This window comes from Aedes albopictus, chromosome 2 (genome assembly GCF_035046485.1).
Source record: "Aedes albopictus strain Foshan chromosome 2, AalbF5, whole genome shotgun sequence".
Classification (NCBI taxonomy): domain Eukaryota; kingdom Metazoa; phylum Arthropoda; class Insecta; order Diptera; family Culicidae; genus Aedes; species Aedes albopictus.
This window is the reverse complement of record NC_085137.1, coordinates 410661249-410681419: the sequence shown is the minus strand read 5'-3', so window position 1 is coordinate 410681419 and position 20171 is coordinate 410661249. Positions and strand designations below refer to the sequence as shown.

Here is a 20171-nt window from a genome sequence, read left to right as displayed (position 1 = left end):
AAACACGGAGGGACCGCCGGTGCTCAATAGTTTCTATACCCAAGCAATAGTTCCAAGTCGGTTAGACTTGAGAAGGTTTTGAAGATCGTTACAAATTCTAATAGAAATATTATAGGTTTTGTGATAGGTTTTGAAACCTTTTTATTGACAGTAGACTTGAAAATGCTGTTTGGGCTTTCTTTCCCACATTTTTTGGTTGATTTTGATTAACTACTAAATTTATTATAATATAAATAATAAAATAATATAAATTCGTGCAGTAGTCCATTGTTCGCACGTTAGCCACAGACAAACAGACACATTACTTAGAAGAAAATTGCTTCAAAAACATCGTTTGGCATCTCACTAGCACCCTCTATAATGCTCAATCCGAAGCATTCATTTGCAGGTGTTTTTTCCCTCGGCTCGATGTAAAAATTTTGCAGGTGACGACTCCCCCGAGGCGTCATCCATTCATAAAACATGAATGAAGGTTCATGATTGAGTCATTTTATGTAAACATTGATCGGCGTCGCGTTCATTTCTCCCCGAAATTGAGAGGTGACGGTGACACAGCAGCGCCACCATGACACTTGCGAGCACAGTCCGAACCACACTATATTTTCAAAATGACCGTTAAATCGTGCGATGATTTCGATTTGAGTAGTATGTCTGTTTGTCTGTGCTTAAACCACAGACAAGCAGACACATTACTTAGAAGAAAATTGCTTCAAAAACATCGTTTGGCATCTCACTAGCACCGTCTATAATGCTCAATCCGAAGCATTCATTTGCAGGTGTTTTTTTCCCTCGGCTCGATGTAAAAATTTTGCTGGTGACGACTCCCCCGAGGCGTCATCCATTCATAAAACATGAATGAAGGTTCATGATTGAGTCATTTTATGTAAACATTGATCGGCGTCGCGTTCATTTCTCCCCGAAATTGAGAGGTGACGGTGGCACAGCAGCGCCACCATGACACTTGCGAGCACAGTCCAAACCACACTATATTTTCAAAATGACCGTTAAATCGTGCGATGATTTCGATTTGAGTAGTATGTCTGTTTGTCTGTGCTTAAACACTTTATTGACGTCAATGCGTTCGACATGATATTTTGGACAAAAACTGATTGTTTCTAAGCTGAAGGACGTAACTTTTGTATGACTAGGAGAGAAAATGACATGGTTTATCTTGCTAGGACAAATGAACGGATTGGCTCTGTTGTAATAGTTAGGTTGTTTTCGTATCTCGTATCATTGGAAACTCATGACATGTTCAAAACTAGTGTCTATCATTGGGGATGGCGCCAGTGCTGTAGGTGGCTACCAACATAGGTGTTATCGCAGTAAAGGTTGTTGTCTTCAATTGGTATTTGACCGTAATTAATTCGATTATACATTTTACATAATATTTCTTAGAGATAGCATAAGCACAGTTGTCAACATAGACAGCATTTTGTGTTATGTTATTTCCAAGAAGTAATAGCAAGGGTATAAACATTCCTGGTGCTTCAGGTTCCGCGGGTAAAGATCCATTCTGATAGCTTCACAGACTTCACTTGACTGAGGACGGACATGACTAATACATCTACGGGAGGGAAAATACAAAATTTTGATTAAAACTACTTGGGCACAATGTGAAAACTAGTGTTAAATTGGGCAACATACACTGCAAAATATTTTTGCTGGTAATCAGCAAACTTTGCTGATTTTTGGCGTGCTGATTGCATTCAGCAATACAAATTACTGAGTATCAGCAATTATTTTTCAACTTGCTGAACCACCCGCATAGAAATTAACCACTTTCAGAACAGTTCGAACAACAATGCGGACGTTCACAATATGGTTACCATATCTCAATATGGTGTGCAAATAGTTCACACATTATGGTAGAACAATACCCGTATCAAACATAGTACCGTTACCGTTCTGATTGATGTTCAGGTATTTTTCGACAGTAGACAGATTTGTGGACCATAAGAAAACATAGTCCTACCATAATGGCTACTGTTACCACGCCGAGGCCGAACGCAAACGTCAATCAGTCGTTTTCTTTTCAACAAACAAAGTGCCAATTCACATTTGGCATCTAATTAAGCCGGAAAACAGATAAATATTATTTAAAAGCGGATACCTCCAACAGCGGTAAGTAGAATGAACTTATTTAAACCTAATTCATTTAGTGAAACTACAGATAAACTTTTTTTCTGTTCTGATTGCAGCCTCTAATCCCGCTGCTGTGCTGTTTCATGCTTGGTTTCAAAACGCGACCTGATTTTCCGGAACAACTCGCCGTGAAACTAAACAGTAAAAGTGTGGAAGTTGATCCGGATTTCCCCAGATACAATTAGTGGTGAGTTTCTGTTGATTTTTTTTCCAAAAAGATTTGTAAATAAAGTAACTTTGACATTACATTCTTTCTGTTCATAGTGGCACCGCTAACAACAGTGAGCTGGACATCTGGATGTTGCTTCATAAGAATTCAGGATTTATTGTCCAGCCGCAACCGTATAAACCAAGGTATCAACACAAAATCTAAGCATCCGGCAAGCCATCCAGCTAGGAATCCGACGAAAATGTGTCGCAGCAAAGTGTCTTATATCATCGCAAGTGATTAGATTACTCATCCTTCCGAGCGTACTCCCGGCTACAAATGCGGTTGTGGAATGTTCCTTCAAGTTATCGGGTCTACATGTGAAGCTCAGCCAGAGTAAAATAGGTGACAATCATTATGTATTCAGTGGTCTTAAGTGTTTATTTGATTGTAATGAAATAAATTTTATGAAAGTTTCACAAAATTTTGTTTTTTTTATTTTTTTAAATATGAAATACAACTCTGATTTGAACCATACCACCAACTGTTAAATTTTATGGTACAACAATACGTCAACCATTATTTCCTATTTTGCCATAGTGAATGTCGACATTACATGCTGTGTTACCATTAAGGTTGAAGATCCAATTTTGTATGGGGAAATTTCAATTTTGGAATGGTAAACATTCTTAACAACCCGTTCCTCGTATGGTCGGGTCTCTGAAAACATCAATCAGTACGGTTGAAACATTACCCAGCAAAGGTTCATTTATGGTCGGAGGTACCATATTGATTATGGTAAAAAATGAAACATACACCGTAAGAGCCGATGCACACGAGCGTTACTTGACGCTGCGTGAATTCACGCTGCGTCGCCGCAGCGTTCCTGTGGGGTATGCGTTGACATTGCGTGACGCACACGGTGCGGCGCGGTTGCGGTGCGGTAGCGTTGCGTTCTCGTGTGCATCCTCCCATTTGATTGTGTGTAACTCAGGACGCACTTGCGTGCACGCTGCGTGGACGCGCCGCCCGTGTGCATCGGCTCTAATACGTGATGTTTTATTGTGGTTTGGAATTATGCGGGCATCCAGCAATTTTGACAGTTGATCAGCAAAGTTGTGCTGAAATTCAGCAAAAATGTTGCTGAAATCCAGCAATTTCTTTTGCTGATTTTTGGCGTGCTGGAAGCATTTCAAAAATTTTGGTGTGTAGCCTATTCCGTCTAAACATTGGTCTTTGTAGAGATGAAATTTGAATACGGGTTCAGCCTTGACAAACAAGCTGTCACGCAGCTCCAACTGAAAACCCATAAAAAAAAAATTGGTTAGAAAATACTGCCCGAGGTAGTAAAATCAAACCAATATGTTGTCTGTGCCCAATAGGGTCCTAAAATGAAAGACGAAATCTCGCTTATATTGAATAATACGATCAAGCATGGTATTCTAATCGGAATTGTACTTTACTTGAACTTGAAAAACAAAGGAATAATGAGAAAATTTGAAATAAGTAAAATGGTAAATAGTTCTACTTTGACATATGAGGTCAACCTTGTGTGACTGAGCTCGACATTTTTCGCACTGGGATTTCAATAATGTTCCTATCTGACTTACACGGTGAAAAAAAAATCACTCAAAGTATGTGTTATAAGCTAGGGACGAGACAAAAGGCTAAAAAAATAAAAATTATATATTTTCAACTACGGTTGATAAAAACGTCAAAAATTGAGTAAATATGTACTCTTGAACCATATATTGTGGTTTAAAACAAGAATCCCGATAGGACTTTAGGAGCCTATTCAACATAAAAATCCGGTTAAATCAAACTGAAATTTGTTTGTGTTTACTTATTATTTTTCTCCGTGTACTAGGCGGAGCTGTCAAGCAGTTGCCCAGCTGTCAAAAGGTGATTTCGAAAAATCTCTTTGCAATGGATTTTAGGTACCAAAACAAAGTGCTAAAAATTTGCAAAAAATCATAGTGGCAGAGAAAAAGGTGATTTTTCAATATAAAATTAAAAAATCAATACATTCTTCATAATTTAAGGACAAACGTCTTGAAATCCCGCTTAAACAGTGCATCAAAACTTTATACGCACAAATCTCAAGAAGCAAGCTTCAAACACAGATAACAGACGTTTATGCTTATATTGGCAATGTGTGTAAAAATGCTCAACAGCCATTTCGTATGTAACGAGCAGCTGAAACTCATGTGGCAATCATTTAGAGATGGCGCAGTGATCGATAGTCAGTGATCGCTTTCAAGATTGCATGCACTACGCAATTTTACATTCAAGATTGTATTCGATCTTGAATGAAACTGGAACTTTGAACTATTCTTGCATTCAAGTTAGATGTAATGCCGCAATCAGTTGAGTAGATGGCGGTAGTGAGCCAACGTATATCGTTTTGAACATTTACACAGGATTCTGCGAAAAATTTGTACTAGCATAAACATCTGTTATCTGTGCTTCAAACAACAGTGAATTTCATTATTCTTTTCTTGCTCACTTGTAATAAGCTTAAAATGGGAAGATCAGGTGCGCTGGTTTTGTTTACGAAAAGATTTGTGCGTTCAAAATCGTGAGTAGGTGCCGAAGTCGGCCATTGTGGCGACCATTTTGGGATTCTAACAAGTCTGTCCTTAAAAACCCAATTGTTGGCTTAATGAATAAAAGCAAAAAAAGATTGCATTTATTGTATTTCATCATAAATCTCAGTACCTGATGAAGCGCAAAACCCTCGGCAAAACCTGACTTCGCCGTTCGAGCTTATCGGACCTATGAACGCCATCTTGGCTACTTTCGCTGGATGTTAGCACAGATATCTGGAGAAGCTACAACAAAAAGCCATTCCTATACGTCAGATAGGGAAGAATCGATAGTCATTCCCTGAGACGAGACTCGCGAAGACGGTCTTCTTTTTCTCCACTTTATTATTTTTTTCTTCTTCCTATCTGTGTTGACATTATGTTTTGGGCTGGTGGTTCAAACACGTACGTGACCGCATCAGCTCACATGCAGTGTGACTGAATCCCATTCACGCACAAAATCATGTTGAAGTGAAATTTTGCATTGTCAATAATCGCCAAGCAAAGTAATCATTGGAATATTTTATTTTCAATTTATTTTTGACAGTACAGGAGAAGAAAATGCTGCTCGGAGTGAATTTTGGCTTCAGAATTTATCTCGGATAGCAATACTTTCCTCGTTTTAGGTAACGTAATCAAACGGGCTACAACTGACAGCTCAGTTGGGCTTCACTTGACGTTGCTTTTTTTCCTCTTCGCGAGTCTCGTCTCAGGTCATTCCTTATCGTCAGCCAAAACACCTCGGAATTTAACGAGAGAAAAACAATCCTTGGGTTAAAGCTCCCGTTCACCTTACAAGAACAATATCTAAGAAAATAAAGCAATGGTACTATTGCCCGTTGCGAAGATTTATAGATTCCGACGCAAATAAATGATTAGGCTGATTTTCAGCGTGGGTGCGTTATAAATGTTTGTTTACAATGCAAAACTATCACCAAGTGTGTACTTAAGAACGCAGCGTGAAATATTCACCAGGACGCGATCTGTTTTTATATCTGTGGGGCCACGCAAGAAAAATCCACGCAACTAATTTTCGCGCAGGAGTCTAAACAGGTGGAATCTCCGCAATACATTTGCCCACCGGAAAGCTCATCAGAATTTTATAATTAAGGTAAAAATATTTTGTAAATAAAGACAAATAAATTAAATGTGCAATGAATCTCGAGAATAAATGAATTTATTTTATTTATTATTAACAAATAAAATTTTTCCTAAAGAAAGAAGGGATGAGCAGGGAAATTCAACCGGAACAAATAGTATTTTCAACAAATTAGTCCGTTTATTTCAAACTAAAAATTGGTAAAAACAAACTAATAATATTAGTTGAAACAACTAAAGAAACCATTTGTTTTCGTAGTTGTCAAAATCAAACAACTAACAGGTTGGTAAATTCAACCGGATGCCGGATGTTTGTAGAATTTAATCACTGAATCTCCGAAAAAACGAAAAAAAAAATAGTTCACTAATGCGGTTAGTAAAATCAAACTAATATTGTCTATCCGGTTGGAATCAAGACAAACATTCAATCAAAAATTGCCATTTCATGGTTTACAAGTGTCGCAACTATTTCGCATCTAGTGCGCTTTGATGATAACAACGGGAAGGATGCACACTACTGCTAACATGATTCAAAAACGTTGCGAATCGGGTCGCGTCGCGACTTGATCGTGCGACGTCCGGTTTGGTGGCGGCCCAACAATATTCCGTTTGTGCCCAGCTCAACTCGAATTTCCGCTTAAATCGAACCGAAATTTGTTTGTGTTTACTACTATTTTTTCTTTATGTATAGGTAGTACTAGTAAAAACTAAAATTGTGCTGATTTAGATCGCGAAAGGCTGAATAACGCACTATGGTAAATGTTAAGATGAAAAAAAATATGTTTCCCATGTCCAGTGAAATTTATGTGAAATTTTAATCCGAGTCAAACAACTCGTGAAACACACGAATAAGGAACTTTCTTTCAACTCCATTAAAGAACAACTCCCCGTTAAATGTGATGAAAATGTATTTGTTCGTAACATTATTTTGTTTTTAGTCTAAAAATGTTTTAACCTTCATGGTATGATTTACAACTACATCAATGTGTTGTGCCCTGCCCCACTAATTACAGTAACAAATATATTGCGCATGTATAATCCGTATTGCGTTGGTAGATCCTCAAAATACCGGGAATACCATCCTGGATAAAGCTTCACAAAAATTGTCCCAAAAAACTGAACTGCTCAAATTTGCTAAGGAAACAACTATGCAAAACACTGTTCGGTTCGGTTTGAGCCTGCCTAAACTATACCAATCGATGACCTACCTTTACTTTTGGTACAACTTCAGTGGAGCAATCAATAATGATGACCTGTTGTTAACAATTTGCTAGAAAACGCTTGCGAGCGCACTAAATTACAGACTAGATAACAGTCGAAAATCGAAAGAGAAATTTAACAAATGGGTTTGAACTAATTGTTGCATTCAGCTTTGCTTCTAGTTGGCTAATCATAATACTTATGTTTTATGTTTTTGTTCTTTTTCGGTTGAAATGGATGGGGAGTAATTTAGGTTTCTACATCCGATGCTTATTTGGCTAAAATCTACAACCTTGATTTTATTCTCCTTTGTTTTAGTTTGTTTTAGTATGTTTTAGTGTTTAAGATAAATCTTAAAGCTTTAAGATTTTGTTTTTTTTTTTTTCAGATTTAATGATAATGTTCATATTTGTTTCATGATTCGATGAGTGTGGTTGATTAGGATTACGTTGCCTTAGATTAGGGCCGAACAAATGTTTATGGTATTTAATTGCTCCAAGTTACCAATGATATCTGATGTAAGGAATGTTTGGTGTTATTACCCATTATATTTTCAAATACATATTAATGGACTTCCTTTAGCATTGCAATTGCTTTTCTGTAGCGGAATCAGGAATAGTTGTAAATTTGCAAAACATGCACTAATAAATCAATAGAAAGACCTCGCAGGAGACAAATAATCAACGATTCGAAGCTCAGGATGCAAACTTGTCTATGCACTTTCAATTTTATGACCAGCTTAGAGAACTGTTTTATTTGATTTGCCAACTTGACATATTTCAGATAAAAAAGTAATCTTTATCTTAAAATCATGAAAGTGAATCAGCAATAAGTTCTCACATAAAGCTGAAATAACTGAAGAAATAATGGAACACTAGTGCAGAGTTGAATTGAAACTACATAAAACTCTACGAGTATTGTTAAGCCAAGTAGAAAGTTATAAGTTCATTGTGATAACAAACAAAAATATTTATGGGTTCAGGGCGATCTCCAAGACGTTTTTAAAACTCAGTAAACTATAAACTCTGGGTTAATGGGATCCGTCGTAGGCCTTATGGAGAAATTCATGGAAACTTTGCTCAAAAAAAAATTTAACAAATTTTCAGTCTGACACTCAAAACATTCTCAAAGAATCAATTCAGCACTTTAGTGTCATATTCTGCGTCATCTCTCGGAATATTTAATATAAAAATTTGAGTAATTCTTGGTCTCTGAAGAAATTCCTGGAAAAACTTCAAAATAAATATCATGAGGAACCCCAGGAGCAATCACAGGAAAAATTGCGGAAGAAATTCATTAGAAGCTTGAGGATCTCCTGAAAGAATTACACGAGAAACATCTTGAGAAACTGGAGGAATTTACGACAAAAATCAAACAAAAAAAAACTTCAGAAGAATTGCCTGGAGACACTAAAAGATACACTTATTGGTAAATTTCAGAATGAATCTCTGGAACAAGTCCAGAAGGTTACCTTGTAGGAACACAAGCAGTAACTCCTGAACAAAATCCAGATGAACCTTTGAAAAAACTCCAGAAGGAATCCCTGGATGCGCACTTCTGGAGGAATCCTTGGACTATCTCAATCAAGAATCCATAGAGAAACATCAGAGGAAATTCCTAGAAAAAAATCAGATGTATTCACACAGAAGAAAGAACATGCATGAAACTCTGAAGAAACATTAGATAGAAACCCATGAGTAAATCCTGCAGAAACGCCAAAAGCACCCCTGGAAAATTTTCCGAAAGAACTCCTACAGAAATTCCAGAAGCAATCCCAGGAGAAAATTCTTAAAGAATCGCCTTAAATATAATCCCTATAGAAGCCCCAGAAAGAATCTCCGGAGAAAATGCAGTGAAAATTCTGGCAGCTAATCTCTGGAGAAACTCAAGCAATAATCTCTGAAGCAACATCAGCAGGGATCCCTGTAAAAAAAAACTTAAAGAAGCACTATTGAAGAAATTTCAAAAGGAATCGCTAGAGAAAGGAATCCTTGGAAAAGTTCAAAGAAGAACTACTGAAGAAGCTTAAGAACGAACTTCCGGAGAAGCTTCGGCAGAAATAACTGGTAGGACTATGCTAAAAACTGGAATTGCTGGAGAAACTTTAAACAGCATCCCTGAAGAATCCCTGGATTTAGATTTAGAAAGAATCTCTGGAGATACTCCATGAGGAATCTCCGCCAAATAAGGTATTCCACATTTATAGCACAAACAAAGACAAATAAGTAAATAAGTTTCTTGCAAGAAAGACAATACTCATTATTACCGCGCTAAATCGGACAAAACAATCAACTCCTAAATTATCCTATTCAACAGTGAAGCAGTCCATTGACCCTTCATTATTTGCATCACAATCATATATCTTCCCAGCCTTAATAAATGGTAACAATATCAGAGAAAACAACATACTTTGCGCAGCTCCACATGCAACGTCTTCGTACAAAGATCTATACGAAGTTATACTCTCATTTCATGAAAAACTGAACTCTTGCGCTCATTTCGGTACCATAACTTTGGCTAAACTAGGAAAGATCTCCGCCTGTATGGGCCCATACTCCACGTTCTCGCCGTCCACTGTCATGTGACCCGGCGTGGACCCACTGGGCTCGATCCGGAATGCCGTCACCGGAACCATTTGGATGTACTCGTTGGCCTGCGTTGGAATGTGCGATCCACTACTCAACCCCAGCATGAACGACAGCAGCTGAGACCGGCTTACCCCGGCCCTGATAATCAACAGCCATATGATACCGTCGTTCAATTTGGACAGCGGAGCGAAGTAGCAATCGGTACTGAGATGCGTCTGGTAGGCTGCGTGCACCATCACGAACTCTCCATTGATGGTCTTCCAACTGTCCGAAACAGACGCCGTTAGCGCCGGAAGCCTGGAAGGTGGCCCATACATCTGAACCATGTTGACTCCGGTCGGAGCACCCTCGTTGGAAGCACGATCACTCTCATAGATACTGTCCACGGTGGAAAAGTACGTACTCTTCCGTGATGTGGCCGAATACCAACTGTCTATCCTAGGCCGAAACGTGTCCAGATTGCTACCCGTTTCCAACGATAGCACGTCGCTGAAGTTCGTATCGCAGGCATCACAGTTGCTATGGCTATCATTGGCTCCACCGCCACCCCCACTCCGACAGTCGTGGCAATCCAGGGTAGTGTTGTAGCTTATGCTGTGCTTCAGTAATCCTACGCCTCCACCGCCAGCTCCGCCCTCGCGGGGAAGCGAATTGGATCGATTTATATTACTAACCAGTGCCGGAACGTACGACACCTTGCCCTGATAGGTACGGAGGCTGATTAGCCGATGGACGGACCAAAGTGTAAACCGTTGGCCACCGATGGCCCGCAGTCGTTCGCTCTCGATGTCGATGTCCGAGATTAGACCCCAGCCCACCGACAGGAAGGAGAACATTATCTGGAAAAGATGTAATAAATGTCGATTATTCGTTATGTTATGTTCTGATCACGAAACTGCTGCTAAATTAAGAAAATGAAATAAGTTACGATACAAGTTGAAAGCCGATAAATTTAAAAGAAAACCATGTTCTTAAGATCTGCAGTAACTCACAAGAAAAAATAATTTATAAAGTTGAAACAAAATAGGAACTGCTGGAAAATCGCAATACAAGAATTCTCCAAAAAATTCATATATCAACAGTAAAAAATAGGAATCTGGTTTACTACATTTGATGCACGGTTCGAAGCTAAGCAAACTTCAAGAAACAATTTTTTGTCTAAGGCACCCTACACACTACTCAAACCGTTTGACCAACATTGCCACCACCCCCAGGTTGGTCGAACCATCGAATGTTTCTGCAACCGTATGACGAACTGCCAAACCGTGTTGCACCAACATGTCACTGAGGTTGCACCAACATCATCTCCCATTTGAAATCGCACTATGTTTGTGCAACAACACTACACACGGTACGATCGGTTCGTCAAACATTGGCTCCGCCCACCGTTGGTTTGAGTAAAATCAAACTGGTTTGATTTTTGCCAACCAAACCATCAACCGTCAAATCGGTTTGACGAACTGCCAAATCGGTTCGTCAAACAGCATCACACACGGTCAAACACAGCACCAACTCAACCACCAACCTGGGGGCGGAGTCAATGTTGGTCAAACCGTTTGAGTAGTGTGTAGGGTGCCTAATAGGACGCAATCAGTGAAGTACTAGATTGAAAGTAGTGAGCTGGATTTTTGTATGGTGAGATGATCAGTTCTTCATTTCTGCAATGAAATGATGCAAACAACGTGGGTTATATGGTTTCTTGCCTAATTTGATGCTGTTTGAGCAAAAGTTTGGGTAACTGTGTTGTTGTATTATTTATTTCTTGCAACTTCAACAACACAGTTACCCAAACTTTTGCTCAAACAGCTTCAAATTAGGCAAGAAACCAAATAACCCACGTTGTTTGCACCATTTCATTGCAGAAATGAAGAACTGATCATCTCACCATACAAAAATCCAGCTCACTACTTTCAATCTAGTACTTCACTGATTGCTTCCTATAGACTGCCGTGAATCGCAAATCAGTCCCATCTGCATTTTGGGCAAAAATGAGTTTATGGACGAGCCCAAGACTGGCTTGGTAAGGTGGTATGAACTACCAACCAAGCCGATCTATCTAAAAGCACAGGTCGCACGGCAGAAGTTTCACGCATTCGATGTATTCGTTCAATACATGGCCTACTTGCCTAATTTCACCTTCTATAAAATTTTCACACTTGTTCGCTACCTAGCGAATTCTATCATATAGCGCTGTTTGCAGTTCAGGAGGAATTTTTCGGCCTATCTTGATGCATGGGAAATTACTTGCCTGAATCGCCTAAGAAACCGTTTTTCTTCGATCACAGTACGCAGTTGCAAAGAAATGACAGTTCAAATGGCAGTCACCGTGGAAAGTTTCTGCCAGGAATCGGTCAAGAAGTTTCTTGAGCGATTCCTTTCGAACACCAAACTAGGCTTATCTATCATTTCATTATCCACTTTGATCTCTACTCCCTTATACTTATGAGTAGAAACAGACCGATATAGCCACAAAATCATCAAATAAAGAAAGATATCGCACAAGCAAGTTGTCCGTTTTATAAATTGAACAGTCCTTACGCATATGGTCAAATCTCAACCGTTACGTAGTTATTGAAGCTGCCATGTGTAGTATCTGTAGTGGGTAAAGTTAAATTAAATTTAAATTTACTCGAAAATGTACTCTTATTATTTAAGCGTGCATGCTGTCTGCATCTGCACCCATCTTAGCGTGCATGACATGAATTTTCAGTTTTGTGAGTATTTTTGTGACGGACGGTCGTCCTGCGTTGTGCGCTAGTGGAAAACAAAATCGGCTGATGGCTGAGCGGCCGAATTGCTCGGATACCACAATGGCGCAGCTGGATTGGAACCACAGCGCTCTCACTGGGAGATAACAGCGCCGGAAAGTTGTGATAGGTTTGTATCATTGTGAATAATGACAAAAGGTTGACGAAATGGGATGTAAACAAATCCCCGGTAAGATTCCCTGCCTGAAAAGCAGCGGAATAAGCCAGGAGGTGAAAAAACGATCTTCCTGGTATGATTCCCTGCCTGAAAAGCAGCGGAATAGGCCGGGAGGTGAAAAAACGAGCTTCCCGGTAAGATTCCCTGCCGGAAGAGCAGCGGAATAGGCCGGGAGGTAGAAAAACGAGCTCCCTGGTAAGATTCCCTGCCTGAAAAACAGCGGAATAGGCCGGGAGGTGGAAAAACGAGCTCCCCGGTAAGATTCCCTGCCGGAAGAGCAGCGGAATAGGCCGGGAGGCGGAAAAACGAGTTTGATGATGATGATGATGATTTTTTTGCCACGAGAAAAAGGAATACAAATAGAGTACAGAAGTAGGCGGATGTACACACTTATTTCTGAATTGCCTGTTCGGTACTTTTTTGACGAGATTATAACAGCAGTACGATCACGGTAGTTTCGGTAATCGATTTTACTGAGGTTCTGTAAAACAACTGTCAAAATCGTATGGAAAAGGTAAACAATGCATTTTTGCTGAATGAGTTCGGTGCTCAGCAGTTTTAATCTCGTCAAAAAATTACCGAACTCGGTAATCAAAATTAAGTGTGTAGTATCTGTAGTGGATAAAGTTAAATTAAATTTAAATTTACTCGAAAATGTACTCTTATTATTTAAGCGTGCATGCTGTCTGCAACCATCTTATACTTATGACACACATGTGATACAAGAATCACTGTACAATTACGCTTGAAATGAGTGCCATACTGAAAATTCTCTCAGTTCAAGTCAGTCTTGTTAGAATTTTCTTGACACTGCGTACCGTGGTACAGGAATCACACTCGTATCACATGTCTGTCTGGGGTTTTAGCGTGCATGACATGAATTTTCAGTTTTGTGAGTATTTTTGTGACGGACGGTCGTCCTGCGCTGTGCGCTAGTGGAAAACAAAATCGGCTGATGGCTGAGCGGCCGAATTGCTCGGATACCACACCATGTTTTTTATTATTATTGCCGTTTTTTTACCCTTATTCGAAAGATTATTGAATTGTCTATCAAATGGCATCTTTGAATCAATTGGTTTAGTTAAATAACTAAGTTTTCTAGGGCAAAATTGTTAAAAATAATGTGTTTTTATTTGTTTATGTCAATTATCTTTGAAACATGCGTAATAAATTAAAACTCTTTCTTTGTGGCCCCTGCTCCACTCTACAATTCTTTCATTGACGCCAAACTTCTAGCTCTTATCGTTTTCTAGCAATTTTGATTTAAATGTGCGGCACAGTGCGCAAAAAAGTGCTTACCATGACAGTTGCAAATTTATGATCTGAAATGCAATGTTTAAATCGAAATTGCAATAAAACGATAAGAGATAGAAGTTTGATGTCAAAAAACGAATTGTAGAGTGGAAAAGGAGTCACAACTTTGCCAAAGAAATAATTTTAAATTATTACGCATGTTTCAAAGATAATTGACAAAAACAAATTAAAACACACTACTTTTGAGCTATTTGCTCCAGAAAACATAGTTATTCAACTAAACCAATGTGGGCTTCGTGGCCGTGCGGTTAGCGGCGTCAGTCGTCAAGGCGTTTCGTAAGCCTCGGAGTGTGGATTCGATTCCCGCTCCAGTTGGGGAAAACTTTTCGTCTAACGGAAAATTCTCCATTGGGCCACTGGGTGTTATGTGTGTTGTCCGTTGTCTCGTGTTAGTAATGTTTAGTCTGTGCAGCATCTGGCTGAAGACGGTGTAGTCTTAACCTTAGTAAGGTCTTGGGGTCTTTTTTGACCTTTTTCAAATTTCAATTCTCTGTAGCTTTTGTTTAACGAATCCTAGCAATCTGAAATTTTCTGACAATTATTTTTTCGCAGATATAAACCTTTCCCAAAAATCAAAAGCATTGAATGACCCCTAGGGGCGCTCCTATAAAAAAAAGTTACAAATAAGACCCTGGGGTCATTTTTGACCCCAAACTTTGGACAGCTCGCAAAAATCAGTGACTTGACCGATTTTGGATCTCTTTGGCTCAAATGAAAGGGGCACAAGTCTAGTTTTCAAAACCACCGGAGAAATCCGGATTCGGTCACTGTGGCCACCGGGAACCTGCTTCAACTGAAAAATGCCGCTTTTGAGACCCTAACTTTGGCAAGCTATAACTTTGCAACCAAACAAGTAATCAGGACCGTCCAAGGGTCGTTGGAAAGGTATTCACGTGGGCTTTGATTATAGACATTAATATTGACTAATTATTAAGAACCGGTTCCGGAAATCCGGAGCATCCGAAATATTAGTTTTCATCATTGCTATGTGCTTGAAAATCCACAAATGTATTTCCTTTATACATTTTATTGCATTACTTCTCTGCACGCTTCACTGAAATGAGACACATATTGTTTAAGACCATTTTTGAAGGGTTCTGGGCAGGTCTGGTCAATGTGGAACGGGTTACAGGGAGGTGGTCAATTGGGTAACGACAATGAACTTCGTATAGTTTTCGCTCCAAAACCCGGCGCCACATGGTGCAACCTTCGTGGATTTTCATTGTTCTTGTGATACACAAAAAAGATCGATAATCATCTTCTTCTTCTTCTTCTTGGCGTAACATCCCTACTGGAAAAAATCCTGCTTCTCAGCATAAGTGTTTTATGTGCACTTCTACTAGTATATACTGAAAGTTTTCTCTGCCAATCATTAGTTTACATATGTATATCGTGTGGCAGGCACGAAGATACTAGGGTAATTCGCCAATTGTTGAACGGTTAGTACCGGCATTTAGGTTTTCGTTTGTTTTTCCGTGCATAATTCCACTTAAGTTGAAAAATATCCAGTGAACGTCTAGATCTACTTATCCCTTATACTGCCCATTGAATTTGTATTCCCTTAAATTCCATTTTCTAAGAGAAAATAGAACATTTGTATGAGAAGTCTGTAACCCAAATGTTGAACGCTTCCTTAAGCTAGCTCATCCTAATGTTGGACGGTTCTCGCCAATTGTTGAACGGTTGAAGCTTTGTTCGTAATTGATGACGTATAACCCGACATCAACCTATCATTCATCTGTTTTTATTTTGGGCACCAAACCCAACATAGACCCAACAGTTATCCGATATGAGTCCAACAGTGGTCCAACATTTGATAAAATTTAACCCGACTTTAACCTGACATCGGATATTTTTTCACTCTGGCGGATTTTTTCCGGTTTTTTTGTGTTTTGTGCCCAGCTGGTCCGAGCTAGTGACAATTCATTTAAATGACAAGGAATCGCTGATTTGCAGAGAGCTCTAGTGGACTGAAATCGTTTTAAACATGACTAGATGCAGAAATGGCTGAAAAGATTTGATTAGAAGCGAAAACGACAGAAGAAAAGTGGAGCAACATTTGAAAAGGGCATACAAGCATTGGTAAACAATGACTTCACACGTCGCTCCTGCGCCCCCCTCAGCTTATTCACAAAAACTAAGACCGTTATCAGATAGAGCAAACATCGATCTTTCGGATAACGGTGTTCATTTGCGTGGGCGGGTTGCTGTTATGCCCTACGGAGCGTTTTAGAAAAAAGACACAAGACCTCTTGGGCCCTTTTCAAATGTTGCTCCAGAGTTCGCCTTTTAAAGCCCCTGAAACACTCCTGGAAACACATGGAACCCATTCAACCCCCAAGAACACTCATGGAACGACCCTGAAATCCCTTGAAAACCCGTGGGTTGCTCCTCCTGAACCTCCTGGAACGCCTTGAAATATTCCTAGGATCCCCTTAACACTCTAAATTCCTCTTGAACACCTCTGGAACACCCTTGAAACCTATTGAAAACCACTGGAATCTTTCTGAAGCCCACTGGAATACCCCTAGAACATCCCTGGAACGCTCTTGAAACCCCATGAAATGCACGGTTAGATAAAGTAAAAAAAAAATTCTAGCAGGCAAAAATCTAGCAGTTTAACCTCGTAGGTTATGCCAGTGTTCAACAATTGGATCATGGATGCATAATGATAGTGTGATAAGAAAAATATTTTTTCAAATTAAATTACAATGAAAATGTGATTTTAAACAGTGTTAAACTGCTTAGGACATCTTTCCAGTTATTGTAACTATGGTGTGCCTTTGATATTTGTGATCGATTTGACCGCAAAGCTTATTTCGTAACAGCAATTTCTAAAAAAATAATCTTGTGCAGTTTTCGTGTCATCAGCGGTACAAAATTTTCTATCATTTTTTTTGACGTGAAATATGTATAATTTTGTAACTTAATTAGAGCAATATCGTGACCCACATGTATATGCATCTACATCATACGTTTACGTTGGATGAAAATTACTTAAGTAAGATTTATAATAAAATACTCAGAAACTGTTCAACATTTGGGTAGTGTTCAACAATTAGCGAATTACCCTAGTTATTTCTTTGGTAGATCCACTGGGAATTCCTCTAGGAGTTCCTGTCAGAGTTTCACTGGAAATTCTGCTAAAAGTTTCAACGGAAGTACTTCCAGTTACAGAGGAAGTTTCACTCGAAGGTCCTCTGTGAATACTTGTGGGACCCCCTCCGCTAATATCCAGAATTAGTAGTAGTTGATCCACCTTGAATCTGTCCAGCAAATACACCGTGAATTCCTTCAGTACATGCACTGGAACTCCTCTAAGACTTCGACCAGAAATTCTTCTATGAGTAACAGCAAGAATCCCTCTAGGAAATCCACTAGGGATTCTTCAAGGAGTTCCAAAGAGAATTTCTCTAGGAGTTGCATCGATTATTTCTCGAAGTTCCATCGGGAAGTCTGGCAAGAGTTTTATCGGGAATTCTTCTGGTAATTTTTCTCGAAGTTCCACCGAAAATCTCTTCAGAAATCGTTCTAAAAGTTTCAAAGAGAATTTCCCCAAGAATTCCTCAAAATACTTCTCTATGTGTTCCGCCGCAAATTTCCACTAGGAGATAAACTTTTAATCCCTAGAGAAATTCTGTCAGGAATTCCTTTGAAAGTTTAATTCACAGAAGATACTGCCGAGAATACTTGTGGAAATTTCTTTTCAAAATACCTTTGGAAAATCCTCTAGGCTCTCCACTAAGAATTTCTCTACCCAGACAACCAGTAATCGTATAAGATGTTGTATAAAATGATAAAGTGGAGGCCATATACGTGCATGCCTCCATTTAGGCGCATATAAAATGTACGCATATCGCCTCCACTTTAACATCTTATTCAACGTCTTATACGATGACTGGTTGACTGGGTAAGTAATTACTTTTAAAGTTCCACCGTACAATTCCATCGAAAATTTCTCTGCAAGTTTCACTATATAGTGCTTTAAAATTTCCGCAGAAAATTCAGCGGAAAGTCTACTAGGAGTTACTTTGGAAATTCATCTAGGCAGCATCAATTTAATACGTAATACATAAACCTTAATTTTCGTACCCTCCGTGACGCATTTTCTTGTGTGAAAATCTAGAGTTCCACTCTAATTTTTATTAGATTTTCACCGTAAATTTGTTAAGAAGTTTAACCGGAAATTTTTCTGAGATATCCATCAGCTTCCAAGAGTTTTGCTGTGAATAACTGTAGGAGCTTTACAACACAGATGCTTCGTGGATTACTCTAGCTCCTCCTGAAATTCCTCTCGAATTTACAATAGGTACACCGGATATTCCTCTAGAATTTTTAGTAGGTACACTCAGAGGAGCTTCACCAAGAAATCCTCTAGGAGTGCCACTAAATGCCCAATGTTTCTGGTTTATAGTTTCTATGGATGCTCCACATGGAGTTCTTCAAAGACTTCCATTCGATTTTTTTTGGGATTTTTACGGGAATCCTAAGATTTCCTATCGAAAATCATCAAGGAGCTTTACCGGGAAATTCTGTAAAAAAAATTACCAGGCGTTACACCAGTAATTCTACCAAAAGATAATTTTATTATTTTTTTTTAATTTGAAAAAAAAACACTAACAAAAAACAGTTCCACCAGGAACCATACTAACAAACGTAGCTGCATAGCAACTTGTAGAACAAACGCTTTTGGACGAATGCTCTTTAAGCTCTTTTACAGCAAAAATGTTAGTTGGAAATTCCTCAAGGACTTCCACAGGAATTGTCCTAAGAGTTCCACCCCTAATTCTTCTAGGGTTTCTACTAAGAATCTTTCTAGCAGAAAGTTCTTCAGTAGATCTCTAGAATTTCGTTCAGTAGTCTCTCAGAATATTTCTTCAGGTGGTCGTCCGAAAATTCCCTCAAGAGTTCCTTCGGAATTTTTGTCATAAATTTTCCATAAGTTCCGAAGGAGATCGACCCGACAATTCCTTCAATAGATTCTCCGGGAAACTCTTAGATAAATTATCCGCGGAAATTTTAGATGATTTATCGGTGAATCTCTCAAGGAGAGATACCCGGTTTGACTCCTACAACAATTTTCAATGCACCTTCTGAAAAAATTCCTGGTGAAGCTTTTGGAGTAATTCTCAGTATAACTTCAATTTCTAAAGCACGGAAAACTTCATTTTCTAAAGTACGGAATCATTTTATAATCAATTCTTTGATCACAAAGAACCAAATGACAGATTGGTTTCTCACACTTTGCACCTCAAGTGTGAAACACAATATGAGGCCCGCTGCTAAATGTCTACTTATGCTGTAAAACAGTTTCTCTGGTGACCATGGCCTGGAAATATCGAGATCATCTTTGATCTTTGAACGAACTTTGGTCTGACTTGCATAATAAATTGGCCTACGAATTTATTTTTTTAGCTCCAACGTTTGGAACCCAATTTGTAATCTTCACAGTCAAAATCGCAAGACAAGATTGAGATCATCATTTGTTCCTTTTTATACCAGAACATTACAAATTATAAATGTAAATGATTTAAATTTAGCTGTCGAAGCCTACATTTGTTGTAAAAATCTGAGAGCAATATAATATGGATTTCTCCGGTGGCCACTCCGGTGACGATGTGGAACCAATATGACTATTCATTTGGGGCCCCTATAACCATAGCTGGCCCCAAAGGCATTTAGACGGGCCCGATTTACGGTTGGCCTAGGAACTTTTCGTAAGGGAAAATTCTCTTACTCCCATGCGCATATAGTATCTTCGTGCCTGCCACATGATATGCATATGTAAACTAATGATTGGTAGAGAAAACTTTCAGAATATACTAGTAAGGACTGTTCATTAAAGAAAGTGGACACCTGTTTTTCAATAGAAAATATGTATTTTTGAACAAATTCATAAGTTTATTTTTTATAAATGACAATCAACATACATGTGGCCAAATTCACGTGAGTTTGAACATTTTCTTCGCTTTTCGGAAGAACGCTCGGACTTTCCTCTTGACACCTCCCATTAGATTCTGCACAACTTTCTCCGTAACTTTCCGTTGTGCCGCAGGCCAAATTTTTTTGAACCAATCAACAGAGCTTGCTTCTCTTCCATCTTTCTTAAGATGCCGCTAAATTATTGTCCAGTATCTTTCCCCAGGACGCTGTTCAGAGAAGTTTTGT

The 20171-nt window shown here is 38.9% G+C and overlaps 1 protein-coding gene and 1 long non-coding RNA gene across 8 annotated transcripts in view; one reads left to right on the top strand and one right to left on the bottom strand.

Annotated features, from left to right (window-relative positions):
• Positions 1–798: 798 nt before the first annotated feature.
• On the top strand, positions 799–3110 carry LOC134287330 (uncharacterized). Its single transcript, XR_009997220.1, has 3 exons — positions 799–2124; positions 2202–2332; positions 2410–3110. It is a non-coding gene; the product is annotated as an uncharacterized LOC134287330 (long non-coding RNA).
• Positions 3111–6866: 3756 nt separating this feature from the next.
• LOC134284008 (sphingosine kinase 2-like) overlaps positions 6867–20171 on the bottom strand; it is an 83216-nt gene continuing 69911 nt past the window's right edge. For all 7 annotated transcript variants that reach the window (XM_062853439.1, XM_062853437.1, XM_062853440.1 and 4 more), the window contains exon 4: positions 6867–10603. In XM_062853439.1, the coding sequence (XP_062709423.1) occupies positions 9671–10603 (933 nt within the window). In that variant the 3' untranslated portion in view covers positions 6867–9670. The remainder of the gene's footprint in view (positions 10604–20171) is intronic.